At 29.2% G+C, this 20,376-nt stretch overlaps 2 protein-coding genes across 8 annotated transcripts in view; both read left to right on the top strand.

Annotated features, from left to right (window-relative positions):
• Positions 1-20,376, top strand: part of LOC128386803 (uncharacterized) — a 61,688-nt gene that overhangs the window by 38,835 nt on the left and 2,477 nt on the right. For 2 of the 7 annotated variants that reach the window (XM_053345880.1, XM_053345886.1), the window contains exons 2-15: positions 5,703-5,793; positions 5,904-6,030; positions 7,800-7,975; positions 8,474-8,602; positions 8,699-8,809; positions 9,477-9,661; positions 10,048-10,116; positions 10,389-10,666; positions 12,397-12,441; positions 14,199-14,315; positions 16,576-16,656; positions 18,158-18,231; positions 18,305-18,432; positions 19,721-19,817. In XM_053345880.1, the coding sequence (XP_053201855.1) occupies positions 5,703-5,793; positions 5,904-6,030; positions 7,800-7,975; positions 8,474-8,602; positions 8,699-8,809; positions 9,477-9,661; positions 10,048-10,116; positions 10,389-10,666; positions 12,397-12,441; positions 14,199-14,315; positions 16,576-16,656; positions 18,158-18,231; positions 18,305-18,432; positions 19,721-19,817 (1,708 nt within the window). Of the gene's footprint in view, positions 1-1,425; positions 1,962-5,702; positions 5,794-5,903; positions 6,031-7,799; positions 7,976-8,473; positions 8,603-8,698; positions 8,810-9,476; positions 9,662-10,047; positions 10,117-10,388; positions 10,667-12,396; positions 12,442-14,198; positions 14,316-16,575; positions 16,657-18,157; positions 18,232-18,304; positions 18,433-19,720; positions 19,818-20,376 lie in introns of those variants that run through there. The other 5 variants (XM_053345884.1, XM_053345881.1, XM_053345882.1 and 2 more) reach the window with 5 other exon arrangements.
• On the top strand, positions 76-1,426 carry LOC128386806 (uncharacterized). Its single transcript, XM_053345889.1, has one exon. It carries the CDS (start codon positions 673-675, stop codon positions 1,114-1,116), a length of 444 nt encoding a protein of 147 aa, XP_053201864.1. The 5' UTR covers positions 76-672; the 3' UTR covers positions 1,117-1,426.

Below are 20,376 nucleotides of genomic sequence, written 5' to 3'. Positions count from 1 at the left end.
ACTATCGATATTTACTCTCTCTCTCTCTCTCCATCATCTTTTTTTCTTTTTCCTCTTTGCATCTTCCGCTTCCTCTTCCTCATAATCAAAAAATCTCTTTCTTCATCAATGTAATCATCTTTGTCTCCTGTGTCTCTTATACTTTTTTATCATCAAAAACTATGATGATAAACATGATGACTTCTACTTGATTCTAATCACAATTGTGCCAATGGTTAATTTTTTTATTATTATCACAATTAAGATAATTTTATCAACAATTTGATCTGCATCTTGTTAGAAAATCATTTTCAAATCAAGTGATCAACAATGTGATATAATTAATACAATCAGTTGATAGAGGAAAAACTTTTCCAATCTTAGTGTTTGGATTTGGCATCATTTCCGTTTCCCGTATTTGTCTTTGGTTTGGTTTTGTTTTTTTTTCTCGCATTTTCTTTCAGTGAAAACAAACAAATGATCATCAAAAGGAAATTGTCAATTGTGAAGTTAATTAATTGTAACCTTGTTTCTAATTTAATGGTCAATCGAAACTCATTACACTTGATTGAAGGTTAATTAAGATCTTGAAACTTGTTGTTACGTTTTAGTTTATTTTTATTACTTTCTAATGGTCACTAAATTAACTGACCGTTTCCATTATCGGTGTACATCGGTACGTTACAACGGTTTATGGCCAACAATTTGTTCACTACCTTGACCAGTGGTAGACCTTATGATCCATCAATCACAGCCCATCATCATCATCATCAACCACAAGAACACCAAGAAGACAATCAATTAGTCAATCGAGATACAGATAATATCGTGAAAAACACTTCGGAAGAAAGTTCTGCTTATCATGAAGCCTCATCATTTCGATATCATGTTGAGCAACAATCACAACAGCGAAATCATCATAAATTACAACGAACCGGCGGAAATTATCCAATCGATGAAAATTGTTGGCGTCGAAATACAAAATTCAAAGGTAACCGTTTACCGTTATTATCGATACCTTCACCATCATCATCATCTTATTCACAAATTTCCGGGTCAAATTCAGTTAGTTCAATACCACAACTTGGGTCATCTAGTTCACGATTCAAGGGGAAATTATATCTCATCTTCATCTAGATATAATTTATACTCGGTGGAGGAGAAGACTCAAAAGCCTGGTCGTAATCAAATGGTCAGTGATCTTGAACGAGGTGATGGTCAGTTTGTTGATAAGGTTAATGATAGTCGTGAACTTGAAGATGATGATGATGAAATTGATATTGATGGAGATGAGGTTGATGATGGCGATGAAGAAGATAACGAAGAAGAAGAAGATGATGATGATGATGATGAACCGGATGAAGATGAAGATAAAAGATACTTATTTCCGTTAGATCGTGGCTGTGATTATGTTACACCTCATATCAACCCTTTGACCAACAATAAGCCCACTTACAAAGTATACTAAGAGTGACCTCACCAACCGTTAATCTGATCAATAGTGAGATCCTTTTAAAACGTGAAGGAGTAACAATTGTAAATGATATCGAAGATGATGATAATGATGACGATGAATCAGCAATAGCAGCTACAACAACAACCGAAACTACAACAATACTGACCACATCGGTTACTAAAATGTCAACACTTCATCACAATAAACGGACAAATTCATCATTATCCCCGTTAATTGTTTCCAGTGTTGTTGAATCTTCAGCTTTACTTTCAGTATCATCAACCAGTCCGAATATCCCCTTGGGCAATGACCCACCCGATGAAAATACACCAGCAGTTAACCTCAACAACTCGTCAACCAATGGTCGACACAATCAACCTCGTTGTAGTATATTAGGTCGCCCACTTTGCGTTAATGTTACTCGTAATCGAACTCGTGATCAAATTATTCGTAAATATCAATTTCTTTGCCATAATTTTCTCGAACGTCCAAGAGGCAAACGAGCGATCTCATATCATATGATTGTGTAAGTTTCGAGATTCAACTCAACAATAATCCTCCCATTTTAAAAGTTCTAATACAAGAATAGTATGATGAATATATACTCTTAGTTTTCATGAACTGTTCTAATGGTGATTTAAATATATTCCTGTTATTATCTGTCCTTCTAATTCAGTTAGATTGACATTTCCACCCAGAATGATTAATATCCTCCCTGGATATTTACACTCCCTGTCTCTGAGAAACATTTTCATTACAACTGAATCAATATTATCTTACATTCAAATTACTTACCATCAAAGTTAATCATCATGATTGATTATAATCATAATCTTTCACTCACTGATGAATTTTGTTTATCCAATTTGATTATATAAAACTTATATAATCATACATTCATTTTTTTTTATCATGAAGATGACGATGATGATGATAATGATTATGATGAAAATCAACATTCAATTATCATGTAAATAATATGATTCTCAACAATTATTAGATTTAACTCTGTTAAATGAATGAATAATCAGATAGCAGAAACAATTTGAATCAACTGAATCAACATTTTTTCAGAGACAAATTTTAATCTCTATCTAATCTTTATCTGTGAGTAAATAATCTGATAATTATATCATGAACTTCATAGGAATTATGTTAATACCTTTTTCATATCGTTCAGAACTCGAAAGATGAAAAGTTTAGTTTATGAAAAAAAAAGAGTAACTATTTTTGCTCTCATTAACTAGTCAACGAAAGAAACAATCAAAATTTAGATGAGATTAATTTGTTTACATTAATTTACTGTTGATAGTAACAATTAACTTAATTCCCAATTGGAAGGCTGATTCAATCTTCGATTAGATTACAATTTACAATGAACAATATTTACTCTGTTATTTTCTGAAGGAAAACTAATCGTAATTGTTGCTACTGGTTGATTATCATGTATGTTGATCATCTCGATTCCCAATTGAATTACTGATTTATTCAAGTTTCCAGAATTTCTCATGAAAATCTCATGAACATGAATCATAATATTCTAATAGCAAAAATTATATCAACAAGTTATGAGCGAAAAAAAAATCAAATTCAATTTGAAATTTGTTTCTTTCGGCAAAAAATTTAGTTAATTTTTTTTTTGCTATTCGTCAACTTGATTTGCAATTACAATTAACATTTAATAATGTAATAATAATCTTGTTCAGATAATTAACTGATTATTGTTGATTGTTGTGATCTTTTTATTTACTTATTGATTTTCAATCGTCATTTGTTGAAACAAAATTAACCTTAATATTCAATGAATCGGACAAAATAAACAGACTAATTGTTACAATCAATTGTTTCGTTGCATTAATACAATTGATTATTTCATTGAGAAACTTTTAATGATCATGATTGAAATAATCTTTATCCTAATCCTTAGTTACATTGACCATAAGTGATCATTGTTTAGATTGATTAATGATTATGATCAAGTGATTAATTGGAAAACTGTTATTTGTAATCATTTGATATTATTATTTTATCGATAAACTGACCAACAGTTGACCAGGATTATTTGTTATTGACATTGATCCATGTCAACTAATCTCATTTGAATTTAATGTCAACCAAATTTAATTTTGGTTGGTTTTTTTTTTCTTATAACTTTTTATGTCTTTTAACTTTGAAAGAGCAAGTATTAACCTCTTGACCAGTGGTCAGTTGGGAAAACTATTATGTATAATTTTATCGGAGCTCAGGTCAATTATTACTTCACAAATTTACATTCAACTTGAATTATGGTCAATACTTTGTTGTAAATTGTTGAAATTTAAATTTTCTTCTGGTCATCTATTGGTCAGTATATCGATTTACATTGAGCCTCTTGTTGACCATTAATGGTTTATGAATGGTCATTGATTGTATCATTTTAGGGCTCAAACTATTAAATTATAAAATTACAGTTCTAATTGAGATTAACTTGTTATCAGTTGATTTTTAATTGTTACACTTTGATATCAATGTTTAATTGTTTACACTTAAAAGTGACTTGATTAGTTGGTGTGAACTTTTTTGATACGTTAATTGTGATTGCATGGAGAAGCTGACTAATCACAATTAGTTTTATATTCAACAACAACAACAGTTAATTAACTCAGCAAATTGTAAAGTTTTTTTTTGCTTAATTACTTTCCTGTTCATAATAAAGACCCAGGGACTTAGATAATCAATTAACTGATAATTACAATTTATTTCCTATCAATTGTGATTAGTGAACAATTAGTCCAGAAATGAAAATGAGATTACAAACTAAATTAGACAAAGCAGTTGATTAAAGTACCATGTAAATGAATCAGATTGATCTTCCAGATAAATGGTCATTTATACATAATTTATGTACTTGACCATTGGTCAGTTTGACTATATTCATATTGATCCTAAGCGTTGGTTTTGTTAGCGATAAAAAAAGATGAGCAGTTGATTGATAACTATTTTTTCCTGAACACCAAGCAAAGTTCTGGTTGATTGATTCTTTTGGCTGATTGTAATAATCAATTTCAATCTCGAAAGGATTTACAATTAGTCATTGAACTTTTTCAGATACTATAAGAATTGACTCGAAAATATCAAAAACGAGTTCAATTGAAATCAATTATGACAGAATTTAAGATTCTGTATACAAAAACCATGAGATCTACTTAGAGATACTCATGATACTTACTTATTATCTCTCATTTGCATGAATTTCATGAAGTTCAGAACTTTATTTTTCCTCTTACAGTTCATCTGATCAACAACAATAATAATATAAAACTAATGATGTTAATAATGATGGAAACAATTGTCTTATTGTTACATTAATATTCCTATGGATTCATGATGTAAATAAATTTTCATGGTGAAAAAAGATTCACATGAACCATGCTAAGGTGAAATTCATTGTAATACATGAAAACAAAAAGTAAATTATATCTTCAGTAGATTTCATGATGATCATGATTAAAAGATTGTAACAGGATAGATTTTTTTGTTTCAATTCTCTGAAATGGATCAACAAGAATCAGAACTTTTTTTTATTCTTTTCCATGAAAATTTAATTTCTCCTCTCTCTCTTTCTATTATTAACATGATTTGATTCATTCTAAGTGAATTAATTTAATGAGTTCCAAAGTAAACAATTAAGGAATCAAAGAGTCACAATTAGACTTAATTTCCTTTTCAGCCTCATGTTAATTCAACGTATTTCATTTAATTAAATTAAATCGTAATTTCAATCATTTGAAAAAAACTTTTCTGTTACAATTTATCAATAAAAACAAAGATAATGAAACTAAATTAATTCAATTAATCAATTATATAACTAATAAAGGTTTTAGTTAAATCATATTAGTTATGCTTAATTGTGATGATACAGTAAAAGATTTGATTAACTATGTTAGTAATCTAACAATTTAAGTCATATAATCCAGTATATGGATTAGCTAAACAAGATTACCTGATTCAATATGATTAATTGATTGGTATCATTTGAAGGTTAATTTAATTGAATCAAAAGGTAAATTTAGTTTTTTTTTGAATCAATTGACTTTCAACTGATTGCCAAAGTTAATTCAGTTACTAAAATTTACCTTAATTGTTAATAGTAACCCTTAATCCTAATAGACTTGTAATATTGTTGCATAATTGATTTAAACAATTAACGGTGAGAGAGACACAAAGATGAATATTATCTTAATGTTTGATTAACAATTTAAATAACAATTTACTTTAATCATTACAGGTTTTGTATGGTATTTACCTGCCTTATTTTGAGTGTTTTTTCAACAATTAAAGAGTACGAAGAAGCTGCTTCAGCAATACTATTAAAAATGGTAAGTTAATCAACATTTTTATCAACAATTAAAGGACTTAAACACTCAAACAATTAACGCTAATTAAACTTTTGTTTTGTTTTCATATTTACTATTAATCAATATCTTAGGAATTATTAATGATTGTTTGGTTTACTGTTGAATTTTTTTTACGACTTTGGTCAGCTGGGTGTCGATCACGATACCAGGGTTGGGTTGGACGAATGCGTTTTTTACGAAGCCCATTTTGCGTAATCGGTAAGTGATTAACAATTAAAGAGTGACAATTAAAAATCTTTAAAGAGAATCTAATTTGATTGTGTCAACAATTGTCTTTTAGTTTTTATGTGTTAGTCTTTTGATTGGATTTTATAATTTACCAATTTGAGTTGAGATGATGATTCAAATTCTTGCGATAATGTTTCATGATAATATTATGATGATGATTATTATTATTATCATTCTCATGATAACCATGATTATATTACACTGAATAGCCTGTTGCTTTGTATGTATTCAGTGTGTATGACGATGAATACAATTTATGTATGAATCTCATTTTGAGAAACACTTTTCTTGGCTTCGTATTATTATCATGCTGACAATGATAATAACAATGATTATCTTTATCATGGTGATGATGATGATCATTATCAAGAAGTTGATAAGATTTATATAAATGAAGGAATATATTTTGATTCTATTATTTTGTTTTTTCTGCTCTCTCTCTCTCTCTTTCCCAATTGTTCAGAACTTTGAACGATTCTGATTCTGAATATCTCTTCTCATATTCAGTTGTTTATTATTTCTTACTTCATGTAGCTCCATAGATATTCATTGTAGGGTGAAAATTTTTCTCCTTTTCATGATAACCATTATCTCTGCTTCTGTTATTTACTCAATACATTCAAGTGTAAATGGTTGAGATTCTGTTTCCATTGTATCATTTCAATTCTCAAGATTCACAGGTTCAGGGCTATTCAATTTCGACTCTCTCTCTCTCTGCGTGATAATTATGATGAAATCATGAGAATGAAATCTTGCTGATGAGAATTAATTTTCTAGAAAATTTATTCAGTTAATTTAAACACGAGAAAATATTTTCCAACATCTCACCTTCGAATCAAATTACCACGAACATGGAATCGAAAACTTTTATTTGTATCATGATAATCTACAGTTTCTTGAGTTTTGAGTTCATAAAAAAAGGTTAGACTTACATGATATTAGTAATAATAAAAATCTAACAAAAAGGATAGAGAGAAGAAAAAAAATCTACCGAATCTCAAATTACATGAAACAACTTGAGGTTTTCTCGAATTGGAAACGAATTAAATTTACCAGATATAGAATTAAAAGTCAATCATGTGCGAATATGAACCATGGCAAAAGAAAAGATTCTATTTAGTTTTTGGGAAAATTTCTCTTAGAACTGTCTTAGATTCTCATCGCGACTTAATTGTGACTTAAAATTCTGGTTGAAAAAATTCTTTTTCGCCACTAATCCGACAAAAGGTTAAACAGAAAATTCATAAAAATCATGAACTTCGTTAGAATCATTATCGCTCTAATCGATAACTGACCAGTCTAAAGAGAAAAAATAACAAGGAAAAGCCAAAAAGCTTGACCAGCAAAAGAGAGAGAGAGAAAGTTTAAAGATTGACAGAGAAATGAATGAATAATTCAATCAGTGATTCGGATTCTGATAATCATGATTTATATAAATTCTGGTCAACATGAAGTTACACTTTTCAAGTACAAACACAAAACAAAATGACCATTTTTCATGGACAATTAACTTTTGAATTGCTATTTTTGTATTCAACTCCTCTTGATGTTAAGCCATTGCTAATTGGATGACCATTGGTCAGAATTTTGTCCAATACAATTTTTTCATTGTCATTTGTTTATTTACATTTGTTTATAATCAGTTTGCAAACTGCAAACTTTGTGTCCATGTAAAAGTTATCATGATTATTTATTATTCAATGAACTATTTCCTTATTCAATGCTCTGAATTTCAACAGATATTGTTGTTATTATCGCATCGATTGTGGTCTTTATCGTTGGAACTGGTGGTCAAGTTTTCGCTACATCGGCTCTTCGTGGCCTTCGATTCTTCCAAATACTCCGAATGGTTCGAATGGACAGAAGAGGTGGAACCTGGAAGTTATTAGGTTCAGTTGTCTATGCACATCGACAGGTAAGAAATTGATATTAAAAAAATAATTTTCTTTCATATATGAAGAGCAAAAACAAAAAGAATTGAAAAATATTAAAATAATAACAAATTCACTTAACAATATGATCAGAACTTTTTGTTGAATTGTCACTTATAAACATTATCATCATGAGCTCATTTTATTTCCTATTACATGATTCAAATCATTATCATGAAATTAACCCGAGAAAAAAATACCAATTTATGAAAAATAATCAATGAGGTCAGTTTATTTTTATATATAAAGTTATCAAGGTGTATAAGTGTTGGGATGAAGTTGATTGCATGATGATAATGATGATGAAAATAAGTAATCAATAAATTCATTTTCAATCGATAATCTATAAAAAAAACAGCTCATAGATTTACATGATTAACTTGATTCATGTTTAAATTGATTCCATGGCTCAATCTCTGATTAACTGAATAACATTTCATTCAATCCACTTTCCTGTTTATTATTATCATCCCACCATCCAGGAACTAATCACAACCGTTTACATTGGATTCTTGGGTCTCATATTTTCCTCATTCCTTGTATATTTAGTTGAGAAAGATTCAAATCCTGAGACATTTAATAATTTTGCCGATGCCCTTTGGTGGGGAGTGGTAAGTTTATCCACTCACCGAGCTATTATAATTATTATTCATCTCTCTACAATTGACCATTGGTCATTTCTTTTTCTCTCTCTCTCCCTTTGTTAGATAACACTTTGTACAGTAGGTTATGGTGATATTGTACCTAAAACATGGCCTGGTAAACTAATCGCGTCTTTTTGTGCACTTCTTGGGATCTCATTTTTTGCCTTACCTGCGGTAATTATATTATCAACATTTTCCATGGAATAATATTTTCTTTACCCATGATAATTTCCATATAGATTTATCAAACATCTAAAAAGATACTCATATACATGTAATATTATGTAATTAATTAGTATACAAAGTATATCTGTTAATTAATAACTGTTTACAATCCTGATGTATGTTAGTTTATTACTGTTGAATAAGTTGACATTTTGCTTTAAATGTCACTTGATATTATAATGATCACCATGAAATGACATGATAACTGTTCAGAAAGTTTTTTATTTAGGTTCATCGTATTGAATATGCTGAGCAATTTATCCTTGACCAAGTGTGATTTGTTTTTTATTAGGTCAATTTGATTGTTGCTAAAAATATACAATTTATAGCACATGAATAGATTGAATTTGGTTGAACTTTTTTTTTCTATCAAAGTGAATTGATTAATTAAGGTCATCAAGTTAATTGAGTTATTTTGGTTTATCACCATGATGAATGTATTATGTGTGAGTGTGAAGATTGTTGGAAATTATTTCAATGAGAAAATTGGAAAAGTGGATTACATTTTTTTTCACAATTCTAATTGAATGAGAGTTAAAATTCAATTATATTTACAATCAGGTTAGAATTGAATTGATTATCAATGATGAGATTGTCTCAATTTGTGTATTTACAGGGTATCCTTGGTTCTGGTTTCGCTTTGAAAGTTCAACAACAACAGAGACAAAAACATATGATCAGACGCCGAGGACCAGCAGCGACTTTAATCCAATGCCTTTGGCGATGTTACGCTGCCGATGAAAATTCAATGTCAGTGGCCACTTGGAAGATCCACCAAGTACCACTTCCAAGTCCTCCAGCGTGAGTAATTATTGTCCACTCGATACTATAAAAAAAAAGGCCTAAACTCAATTTAATAGATTTAAATTCAGTTACATAATAATAAGAAGCAAAAACAGATCAAGACAAATCTTTATCTCTCTCACTTTTAACTCTATTAAAAAAACTAATGTACTAATTGTAATTTTACTAATCAATAACTTCTAATTTATCCTCATCATTTCCGTTTCCGTTTTTAACATTTTCCTTTCTCACACATGTTACATGTAAATAATATAAATTCACATCTGCACACATCATCATGCATACTAAATACTAACGCACATATACACAACCCAAATGCACTCGTGAACTCGTTAAAAAACACAATCACTCGCAACGATCTAATTTCCACTTCGATCCAGCAGATACACTTCAGGCTCATTTACGTTACGACGTAAAGAAAAGTTGGATTTGCCTCCTTCGAGTGGCAGTTTGTAAGTAATACTAACACTCTCTTAGTCCACTAAAAACACCAATAACAATAAATTTGCATGTATCAAATGATTCTCGAACTCCCGACAACATCGATGTTAAAACTTTTCCCTTACTCTTATTTTCATATGATGCTAATTACTATCTATTAGCTAATCTGTAAGCCTAATTAAACCTAATTCTAGAGCCTATCCAGATTGGCACCTCTCTTAATCTCTCATTGTTTCTAATATACGATCTTGTATTTATATATCCTACTTTCATTTTCTCATAGATTTAAACACAACACTTCATTTGTCAGCCGTTTCTCAACAAAACGCCGTCACAAACCCACAACCACACCTTCCCATGTCCACTCTCCGGTCACTCGTAATCGTTATACTTCATTATCTGATACTGCCAATCAACGTAACGATGGGAACAATAATAATAATTCAAATACTTCTAATTCTAATAATAATAATACCTCAGATGGACCAAGAATACCGGCCAGTGTTAGTGAAGACAGTGTGACCAAAGAGGTTTCGGACACTTCGAAGCGAAACTCTGAAGGTAAGAAAACCATTCCCAAAGAAATGTGACGAAAAAAAGTTCATTCCAAGTGTACAAAGATTTTCTCAATTCGATTCAATTTATTTACCTGTTTTCCTCTCTCATAAGAAAATATCATCATCGATGATAACAACAATTCCAAGTTCAATTATCTATATAAACCCTAATCCTCTTGTAAATGGATTAAAACAATCAGATTAGTTTATCTGATTGATAGGAAAACAATCACCTTGATTATGATTTTCAATACAATTTCAATTGATTGTGACAAAAAAAAATTGACAAATTGATTATGATAACAAACAAAACCCTTAATGATTAATCAATGGTGTTAATCTGTTTGTATAGTTTGTAATTGTAAGTTGATTATCTGAACTAGTTTATAATTACGAGGACTAAATTGTGATCATCAGATTGTTGTTGTTTTTTAAATGCTTTATATTGCTCAATAGTTTTCTTAATCACAGTCTAACTGTACAATCATCAATAATCAAGTTAATCATGTTTACTTTTGGGTGTGAGTTTAATCATGTCTAGTTTATATTGGTCATCTTATTCATTGAGATATAACTTATTTATCAACGATAAATATAACTTAATGGACATTGATTTAGGTTAATCTATTTATTAACAGTTGGATTTAGATATTTATCTCTTAATCAAAGGATATGAATGGAAGTTTTCATGATTGAGAGGAAAATATTCTGAGCAAATATTGAAATTTAGTCTCAGAACTTTATGATTTAGAGTGAATTTGTTTCTCTCTCATTCTCTCAGATATTTACCAATTAGCAATTAGATTAACTGACTTGCAAGTTACTAATTAATTAATCCAGTTGGTTGATGAAATTTATTCATAAACACGATAATTGGATGTAACTTGTGATAGAAATGAAATTATTATTAATCTGAATTTTAGGAATGAAATCTGATTATTCATAGTTAGGAATTGAGAGAAAAATAATCTTCATCTCATCATGAAATGAGATACAATGTATATAATGAAAGAGGAGAGAAATGGGTGTAAGATGAGAGAGATGGGGTGGAGAATATTGAACAAAAATCCACCTCGAATAATAAAAAAATTCTATCATGTTCATGACTCAGTTGAAATGAATTTTCTGTATCTCAATCTCTCTTTCTCTCTCCAGAATTTTCTGAAAAGAAAAAAAAATCTAATCTCAGGTGTAGAGAATAAAAGTATTTCTAAAAGTGTCTAGAACTTTTTTGTTCGAATACTCGAATTACAAAAAGAGAGAGAGAGAGAAAATTCATATTCGATTACGAATAGACTTTGTATGATTCTGATTGTTACCAAAAATTCAGACAGAAAATTCAAACTCACATGGTACATATAATATCAACTGAATTCATGATAACGTGATGGAGGAGTAATTGATAAAACAGTCGGTGGGTAGATAGTGGTGAGAGTTCATGGTAGGTGGTGGAAAATAATTCACCAAAATCTATTCAGCAGATTCTGTAAATAAACTGAACAACCGATATTCAGTTAAATTGTATTAACTTGATATCGAGAAAAAAAAACATTTTTTCCAATATGTTTACACCTAATTTTTCAATCCTTTGGTAAAAAAGTTTTAGTGGCTATTAAATTAATTGTAATCGTAATTGTAACAATCTAATTTTCCACCTAATTAGTTTAATCTCTTTCTGGTCCTCTAATTATGATTAAGTGATTGATTTTATTGTTATACTTATTATTATATTAGGACCTTCGTCTAGAAACTCGTTTTTGAGGAACCTTGATTCCCTAGGTAAGTGTTATAATCGATATCAAATTGTTACAATTTAGGTTAAATTGTTCCAACTAATATTTAATTACCTTTGACAAATGATTAAAAGTTAATTGTGTGTATAAGTTTTAACTACAATTACGATGATGAACAATTGTCTTAATGTAAACCGATTGCTGTTACATATACAAATAGATGTGTCAAAATCTATTGAAAGGAAGATGGATTTTAATATTTTTCTGTTTTTCGAGTTTGAAAAATTGTATCGATGGAAATTCAATTTCATGATGATCTTTATCGCCTCAGGCTATTTGATAAGTTTTCATCTTGTTTCTGTTAAATGAACAATATCAAAATCTTATCATTATTTTACAGCATGAATTTTGATTGACAATCAACAAGGTTTCACTATTATTGAATTGAAACTTTCATGTGAAAACCTTTCATCAACTTATTTAGCTTGATACTAATTGTTAATATTAATTACTAAGCATTTTCTGAGTTTTTTCCCATGATAATTAATTGATTATATCAATCATCTTATTATGGTTCAAGTTGAGTAAAGGAAAAAAAATTTTTTTTTTCTTTATCCAATTCAACTCATGGTGAACAATAAATTGATTGAATTCATTTGACTGAGCAACAATTTAATCAACAATATATATATATATATAATAATAGTTTAGAAAACTCTGATTAATTGTTAATTAATGAGTTGAAGTTGATTAAATGATGATAGCTGGTTAATTTGATCAGCCTTAATTGAATCACAACATGATTACATGATGATGAAAATGATACTAAGCACAAGGTTACAGGGGAGAAAAGGTTGAGATAAAGTTTCATGTTGATTAACAATCGAGTTGAAACCTTTTACTCATGTATTTCAACCATGGTACTTGAATAATTGTTGATTGGAAACACTGAGTAGAGGTTAATTAGTTTCAATCAGAATCAAGGAAAATCCAAACAGCCACAAGAATATTACAACTTTTTTTTTCTTCCTCTTCTTTTAGACTCGAATTTATTGAAATACAATTGATTTTGCATGAAATAGAAGATTGTGTTCATCAGAATTTCCTGATTCATGGGAAAATCGATAAAAAGAAGGAGACAAAAAAATTGAATATCATAAATTATTATAAGAGATGAAAATGAAATTATTATTATACGATTGAAGAATGAAAAAGTTGTAACAATCATTGAAATACTCTTGACATTTCAACTTCGTTCATTATAAAAGCTTCAGATTCTGATTCAAATTCATCATCATGAATCGTGAGTCCTGAGAAAAGATATTATTAATTTATTCATATAGACAGGTTGAAGAAAATGTTACTTTAAAATTAGATAATCCAAATGAACAATCCATCAATCTTAATCTCAAGTATTCATTTGGATTAGATTAATACAATTCTTAGATTCGCAACTTTTTACTAGATTGTCCTAAAAAATAATCGGACACTGGTCAACCTTATTATCTGCGTCTGATAGCATGAAAACTTGTCTGAATAAATGAATTAAATTGACTGGAAAATAACTCAACAATCATAATCATCTTCTTATTGCAATCAAGATGTAATTGTGCAAATATTAATAGTAAAGTTCTGAGACAAAGGAAACTCATCAAATCGTCATGAAACTTTGTTTTTTTTGCTGTACAGTTGCTAACAGTTTGCATGGTTCTCATTTGGTTAGAGTTTAGAATTGTAAATTTAATAACAATGATAATAATGAACTTTTCTAACCTGTTAATCCATCATGAGATTATCTTTCAGACGTGGACGATGGGTCAGTTCCGTTGGTATTATGTCATATGCTGCAACGAGATTGCAATCACCCACCTTTACTTGCTCTTTCACCCACCTTTCAACCTCATCTCTACGATGCCTCAGGTTTGGGGGAGTTTAATAATCTACTAATTACTAAATGATAATATCTAATTGATTTACACACAATTTAATTGATTATCACAATTACATGTCTTAGCCGGTGATCAAACAATCACAATTCACTCAACTTACATCATTAGCACTGAGAAAACTTCACTATTATTGAAAATTGTTCAATCAACTTTTTCCAATAACTTAGCAATCAACTTAATCACTTTTTACAAATCACTTTTAATCACTCACAATTCACCAAATTTTAGTAATTAATTGATTATTTTCATTGTTTTCTTTGCTCACTTTTTTTTAAATTTATCTTCTATTACATTTGATTTAGTTTTCTGCTTCATTAATTAGTCAATTGTTTTAGATATTGATGCTAATATTTAATTAGTAGTTGTAGTTTTGGTTTCGTTTTTTTTTCATTCTTTCTAATCATTTATGTTAAATAAGATTAATTAATTCAACAATTTAACTAGATTATAATCTGATTAAAGGTAAGAAGAGATTGAGAATCTGAGGTCAGAACTTTTTTCCCATTTTGCTGAAGCATTTGATCAACTTTTATTTACTTAATCTCTACTGATAGAGCTCAATATTCATTAACTAATGTGAGAGGTAATAGATGGATGATGATGTCGAACATTTTATTAGAACAAGAGAATAGAACTTTTTTTTCTCTCCTCTCTCTCTCTCTCTCTCACTCCAACTGATTTACTGACCTCGATCCTCCAAGTGAAACATGAACACTCACCACCATTTATTAATACACACATGAAATGGTTACTTCATTTTTGGTATAATGTATTTGATGTAAACAACTAACATGATAAAAGTTCATGATGATGATAATAATGTTCATGATACATTTCATGTTGTTTGTCTTTAACCTTGTTTTTTATCATTCTCATGTAACATTTTGTCTTCATGGTTGGTGTTTAGTATCCATCGCCTTTGTACACCAAATTTACCTAATTTATGTTGTTTTAATGTTCGACTCGAGTTCTATTCAGTTTAGAACTTTTTCTCTCTCTATTTTCCCTTTCGAAAGATATCATGTAACTTAAACCTTTGAACTTTTTCACCATGAAAATGTTAGCAGAGCGTAAATCGTTCTGAGTATCAGATGATTAGTTGGATTATCAAGATGAGAGAGAGAGAGAGAGAGAGAGAGAGAGAGAGAGACAGGATGATGATATGAGTGATTTATGAGATTATATTTGATACTTTTTTACGAGAAAAAAAGTTCTGGTCAAAAATGTTAGTCTGAATTCTGAGAACCATGAAAATTGTATTTCAAAACTTTTCTAACTTTCTATCAATCAACTTTTTTTTTCTTTCTTTATGCCAAGATTTAATTTTCGAGTTAATATCCTCCCATTTATCTACTCCTTTCAATATCAACTCAACTGTAATTAACTGATTACAATTGTTGACAATATATTCTGATTGTTGTCTCATCCTGGTTCTTTATCGTTTCAATTTTGTTTTTCATCATCATGAAAACTTTCATCAATAATAAACTTTTACTGAGCTTTTCCTTTTAAATGATGAAGAAGAGAAATAAAATAAAATCATTTCCAATGATAAAGATAATATTTATTTATATATACATCAGTTTTTCATCATAATTCAGTTTCCAATTGAAATGCTTTGAAATTGAACTCAGATGAGAGAGACTGATAAACAGTTAAGATCACAATTGATTCTGAAACTTAGTTATCATTGAGATGGAATCTCATATTGTTTCAATCAAAATGATAATCTACCTGAAAGAAATTGAGATAAACATGATGAATCTAATTCTCTCAATAATTTCCCTTTAATTTTCATAAATTGAGCTCGAAAAAATTTCAGTAGAAATTCAAGATTCCAATCAGTCAATTTACTCCAACAACTTAATCTTAACCATTGATTTGGATTCTAATCAGATGTGATTAAATCGAGCATGAGCCTTAGATCAGCATGAACTTTTCCCCTGTTACAACTAAATCGAAATTGAAAAAAATTCGATTATTACATTTTAATTGAATGTTCAAAAGACTGAAAAATAAAAATTATCGTAACCAATTAGTTCTAATGAAACGATTGTGTTTCTATTCATGTTTTCGTTTGTAGATATAACTTTTTTTTTTACTTCTCTTTTTCGTTCTGTCTTGTGTTTCATGTATTCATTACGAAAAAATAGTTCTAAGCCTGTTGATTTTATCCCAATCGAGAAGATTTCGAGTTAGTGATTTACTGTATTATCCTTATCCAAGAACAGAACTGTCCCCCGACGAGAGGCCAAGCTACTTTTGTGCACCAAACTTATTTTCACGATCTCGAAAACAGAGCATTAAATTGGGTAAAGTATCAAAAAAAAATTCGAAAACTCAAAGAATAAAACTTAATGAAAAAGTAATTCGAAAAGTTCTAATCGATCTTATCAACTCTTAACATAATAAGATCGAGAAAAGTTTTTGTTTTCTCTCACAATTCACACATCTCGTTCTGTGTTGATTTAACACCAACAATTAGATTTAATTGTTAATTGTTGATTTGATAATCTTGCACAAACTTGCTCATATTTGTTAATCCAAAAAAAATGAATTGCAACCTTAGTGAATGACAACAATTAACTGTGATTAACTGATTAGAATCAAAGTGAATGTGTAAATTTGTTTAAGCAAAATTTTCAATTCAATTTTCTGTCTAACAATTTAAGTTAACTTTTTTGTTCATTTGTTATCCATTCAAACAATTTACTAACAATAAAAGTAAATAAATCTCTCAACACTTTGCAATTTAACACAATTTAACAATTTAATTCACCTAAACCATTAACTTTAATTTGTTAATTTATCTTTTTTTCCCTGGTCCCTGTTGATTGTTAACTTGAAATTGCTTTCCAATTGTTAAACCTTAATTGTTAACAACTAAATTCCTCAAAATGAGAATAACTGTTTGAAACGTTTTTTTAATTTGATTTAGATTCAGTTTGACAATTTAGTCCAAACAATTTACAATCCTCACCCCATTTCCAGCATACAAACCCTAGAGTTTGTGTGTCTAAACAATTAACAATTTAATTGTTAACGATTTTCAATATAATCTTGATTCTAATAAACTTTTCTTTTCTTATATTATATAAAACTTGATCAAGAAGTTGAAAACTATGATTAATAAATTGTAGCACTTTGATTGTTAAGCCTAAAAAATGAAATCAATTTTATTAATAATAAAAAGATAACAATGATTTTCAACAATCAATTTCATCTCTAGTTTCTAACAATTTAACATTGGGAACAACAATTTAATATCATACCTTAATTTTTTGTTTCGTATATTTTTATAATCATAATATAATCAATCAATCAAGATGATCAATCAAAGTCTTTGATAATATGTACATTGTTATTATTGTAACAATTTACTGTTATATTGCTACACATCTAATTTTATACTCACACACACTCACATATATATATGAATTTAATTCACAATTAACTAATTGCACAGTAATCACAAAATCTATTTGGGATCACAAATGATACACACACATACACAAATCAAAGCGCAAGTTTAATTGTCACAATTAACTTTCACTAATCACAAGCTTGAGCTTCAAACATTTACATTGATTTGCACCAAAGAAAATCAAATTAGCATGTTAATTAACGAAACAATTAACGATACAATGACAATGATCTTAAATTTTTGGATGACATTTTTTTCCCTATTTAAAATTAATTCAAATTAAATCAATCACTCGATCAGATGATCTAATTAATTGTCATTTTCTTTTCTTTTCATTTGTCACAATTAACTTTTCCTCTCACCTGATGTCTAATTTATGAATATATAAGATGAGGAACCGGAAGAACCAAAGCTAACTGTGTTAACGAAGCAACATAAAAACGCAATAAGATCACTTCGAAAGGTAAGTTCGAAAAAGACCAATTTGGTCTTCGAAACTTTTTTTTAATAAAAAAAACTTTTCCATCGCTTTTCAGATCAAATATTTTGTTGCTCGAAGAAAGTTCAAAGAAGCCTTGAAACCTTACGATGTAAAGGATGTCATTGAACAATATTCCGCAGGTCATGTTGATCTATTGGCGAGAACAAAAAATATCCAAGCAAGGTGAGATTATGAGTCTTCTTTATGTAAACGAACATGATTGACATGGTGATCAGAATTTATCGTTATTGTTAACATGAACTTTTTGAGATTCTAAAGAGAGAAAGAGAGAGAGAGAGAGAGAGAGAGAGAGAAGTTCATGTATTTCTGTCAATCTATTCATATAATGAGAGATAACAATAAGTCACATTGAAAATTAAGGTAATGTAATCGTTAACTTTTCCCTATTTCCTATCAAATTTTTTTGGATTACAATTGATTGTCAGTTGATTAGTTCAGAGCAATCAAGAAAATAGTGATAATCATCATCATTTATTTCTGTCATTTCAATTGAAACTTCTTGATGCTTCCTGTTGTCAAATTTTCATTCATGTTAACAGTTTTATATCATAAAAGTTATTATTATCATCATCATGCAACATTGTTATTTCATGATGATGTTGATGCTCATTGAATCAGAATTGTAAATATCCAACTATTACAATATAATAATGATCATTTATTACTGGTTCATAATGATGATGGCGATTTATATTAATTTGATTGCAATTGAGATTGATCAAGTTGAAGTTAACCTATGGAAAAGCAAATGAATGTTAAAACTTGACATGAATTCAATTTTCATGATGATTTCAAGTCTCTCTCTCTCTCTCTCTCTCTCTCTCTCTCTCTCTCTCTCTCTCTATCTCACTTATCCTGATTTACTTATGTCATTGACATTATACTTGATTTCCTCTTGTCCTTTTTAGTATATTAACTGATTCAGTTATCAAACTATCATGATGCTCAAGATGATAAACTCATCATCATCAGCAATGAGCTGAAACTCCCTGATTCAATCGATCCTGAAGAAACAGTTCTAAACCAATTTTCTTATATTTGCCTTTAAATACAAGAAAATAAGGTTATCAGGCCATTTGAAGATGAGAAGATGATGTTGATTGTTAAGACAACTGATCGTTGGTCAATTGTTGACCAATTACTTTGAATGATGATCATCTAAACTCTGATACAATCTCAACTAACCTGTTTGACAAAAGGAAATTGAGAGTAAAAAAGAATTCAGAATTTTCTAGATTGAATTGAGTTGAGATGAATTCATGTCATCCACAGGCAATCAACATCTTCATCTTCATCTTATCGTTATCATCAATCTTTCCAATGACTTGTATCTTCAACAAAGTTTCTAACGAAGCGAAAGAAAAAGTTCTAACCATTAAACAAAGCTGAAAATAAAGGCAAAAAACAAATTCGAAATTCAAAAGTTCTAATTACTTTTACTATTTCACAGATTGGACGTTATTCTTGGTAAAGTTGGATCAAAAGCCATCGACGCCTACGAATCTAAAATGAGCTTAGCATCGAGAATAGTTAAAGTTGAAAGAACGGTAAGAATTCAAACCTCAATCCACTCGATTAACCAACACACTATTGAATAAGTGGTTTCAGCAACAGGGATGGAGAGAGAGAGAGAGAGAGAGACGATGGGAGTTGATTTGATAACAATCCAGAAAATAATATCGATTGAATTTGATTGGAATAATAAAAAGATTGTTATTAGAATTGTTTTTCTACTTGTTTCTCTTTAAAGTTTGATAACAATTAACTTATAAACTATTGATAAACAATTAACTTTAATAGCCGTTTTGATAAAATAGCTTTCACAGCAGTCGATTCATATATTAATACTTTCATGGAGATTTAACTTTTTCCCGGCGGAAGCATTTATTAAAATTCATTCATCTTCATGCTGAGAAAGTTTCAGAACTTTTTTCTTCATCTTCTTCAATAAAATGAAAGTAAATAATCAAGGAAACACTTAACAAATGAAATTGAAATTGATTGTTGTCCAAATGGATTAAGGGGTCAACAATATTGAATGGAAATTTCTTTAATTATAACAATTTACATTATTGGGAAAAAGTTTCTTCCTTACTTTGTATATTG

Source organism: Panonychus citri, unplaced genomic scaffold (genome assembly GCF_014898815.1).
Source record: "Panonychus citri isolate SS breed McGregor unplaced genomic scaffold, ASM1489881v1 Contig00077, whole genome shotgun sequence".
Taxonomy (NCBI): domain Eukaryota; kingdom Metazoa; phylum Arthropoda; class Arachnida; order Trombidiformes; family Tetranychidae; genus Panonychus; species Panonychus citri.
Note: the sequence above shows the minus strand (reverse complement) of the source record. Positions and strands in the feature narration are given on the sequence as shown.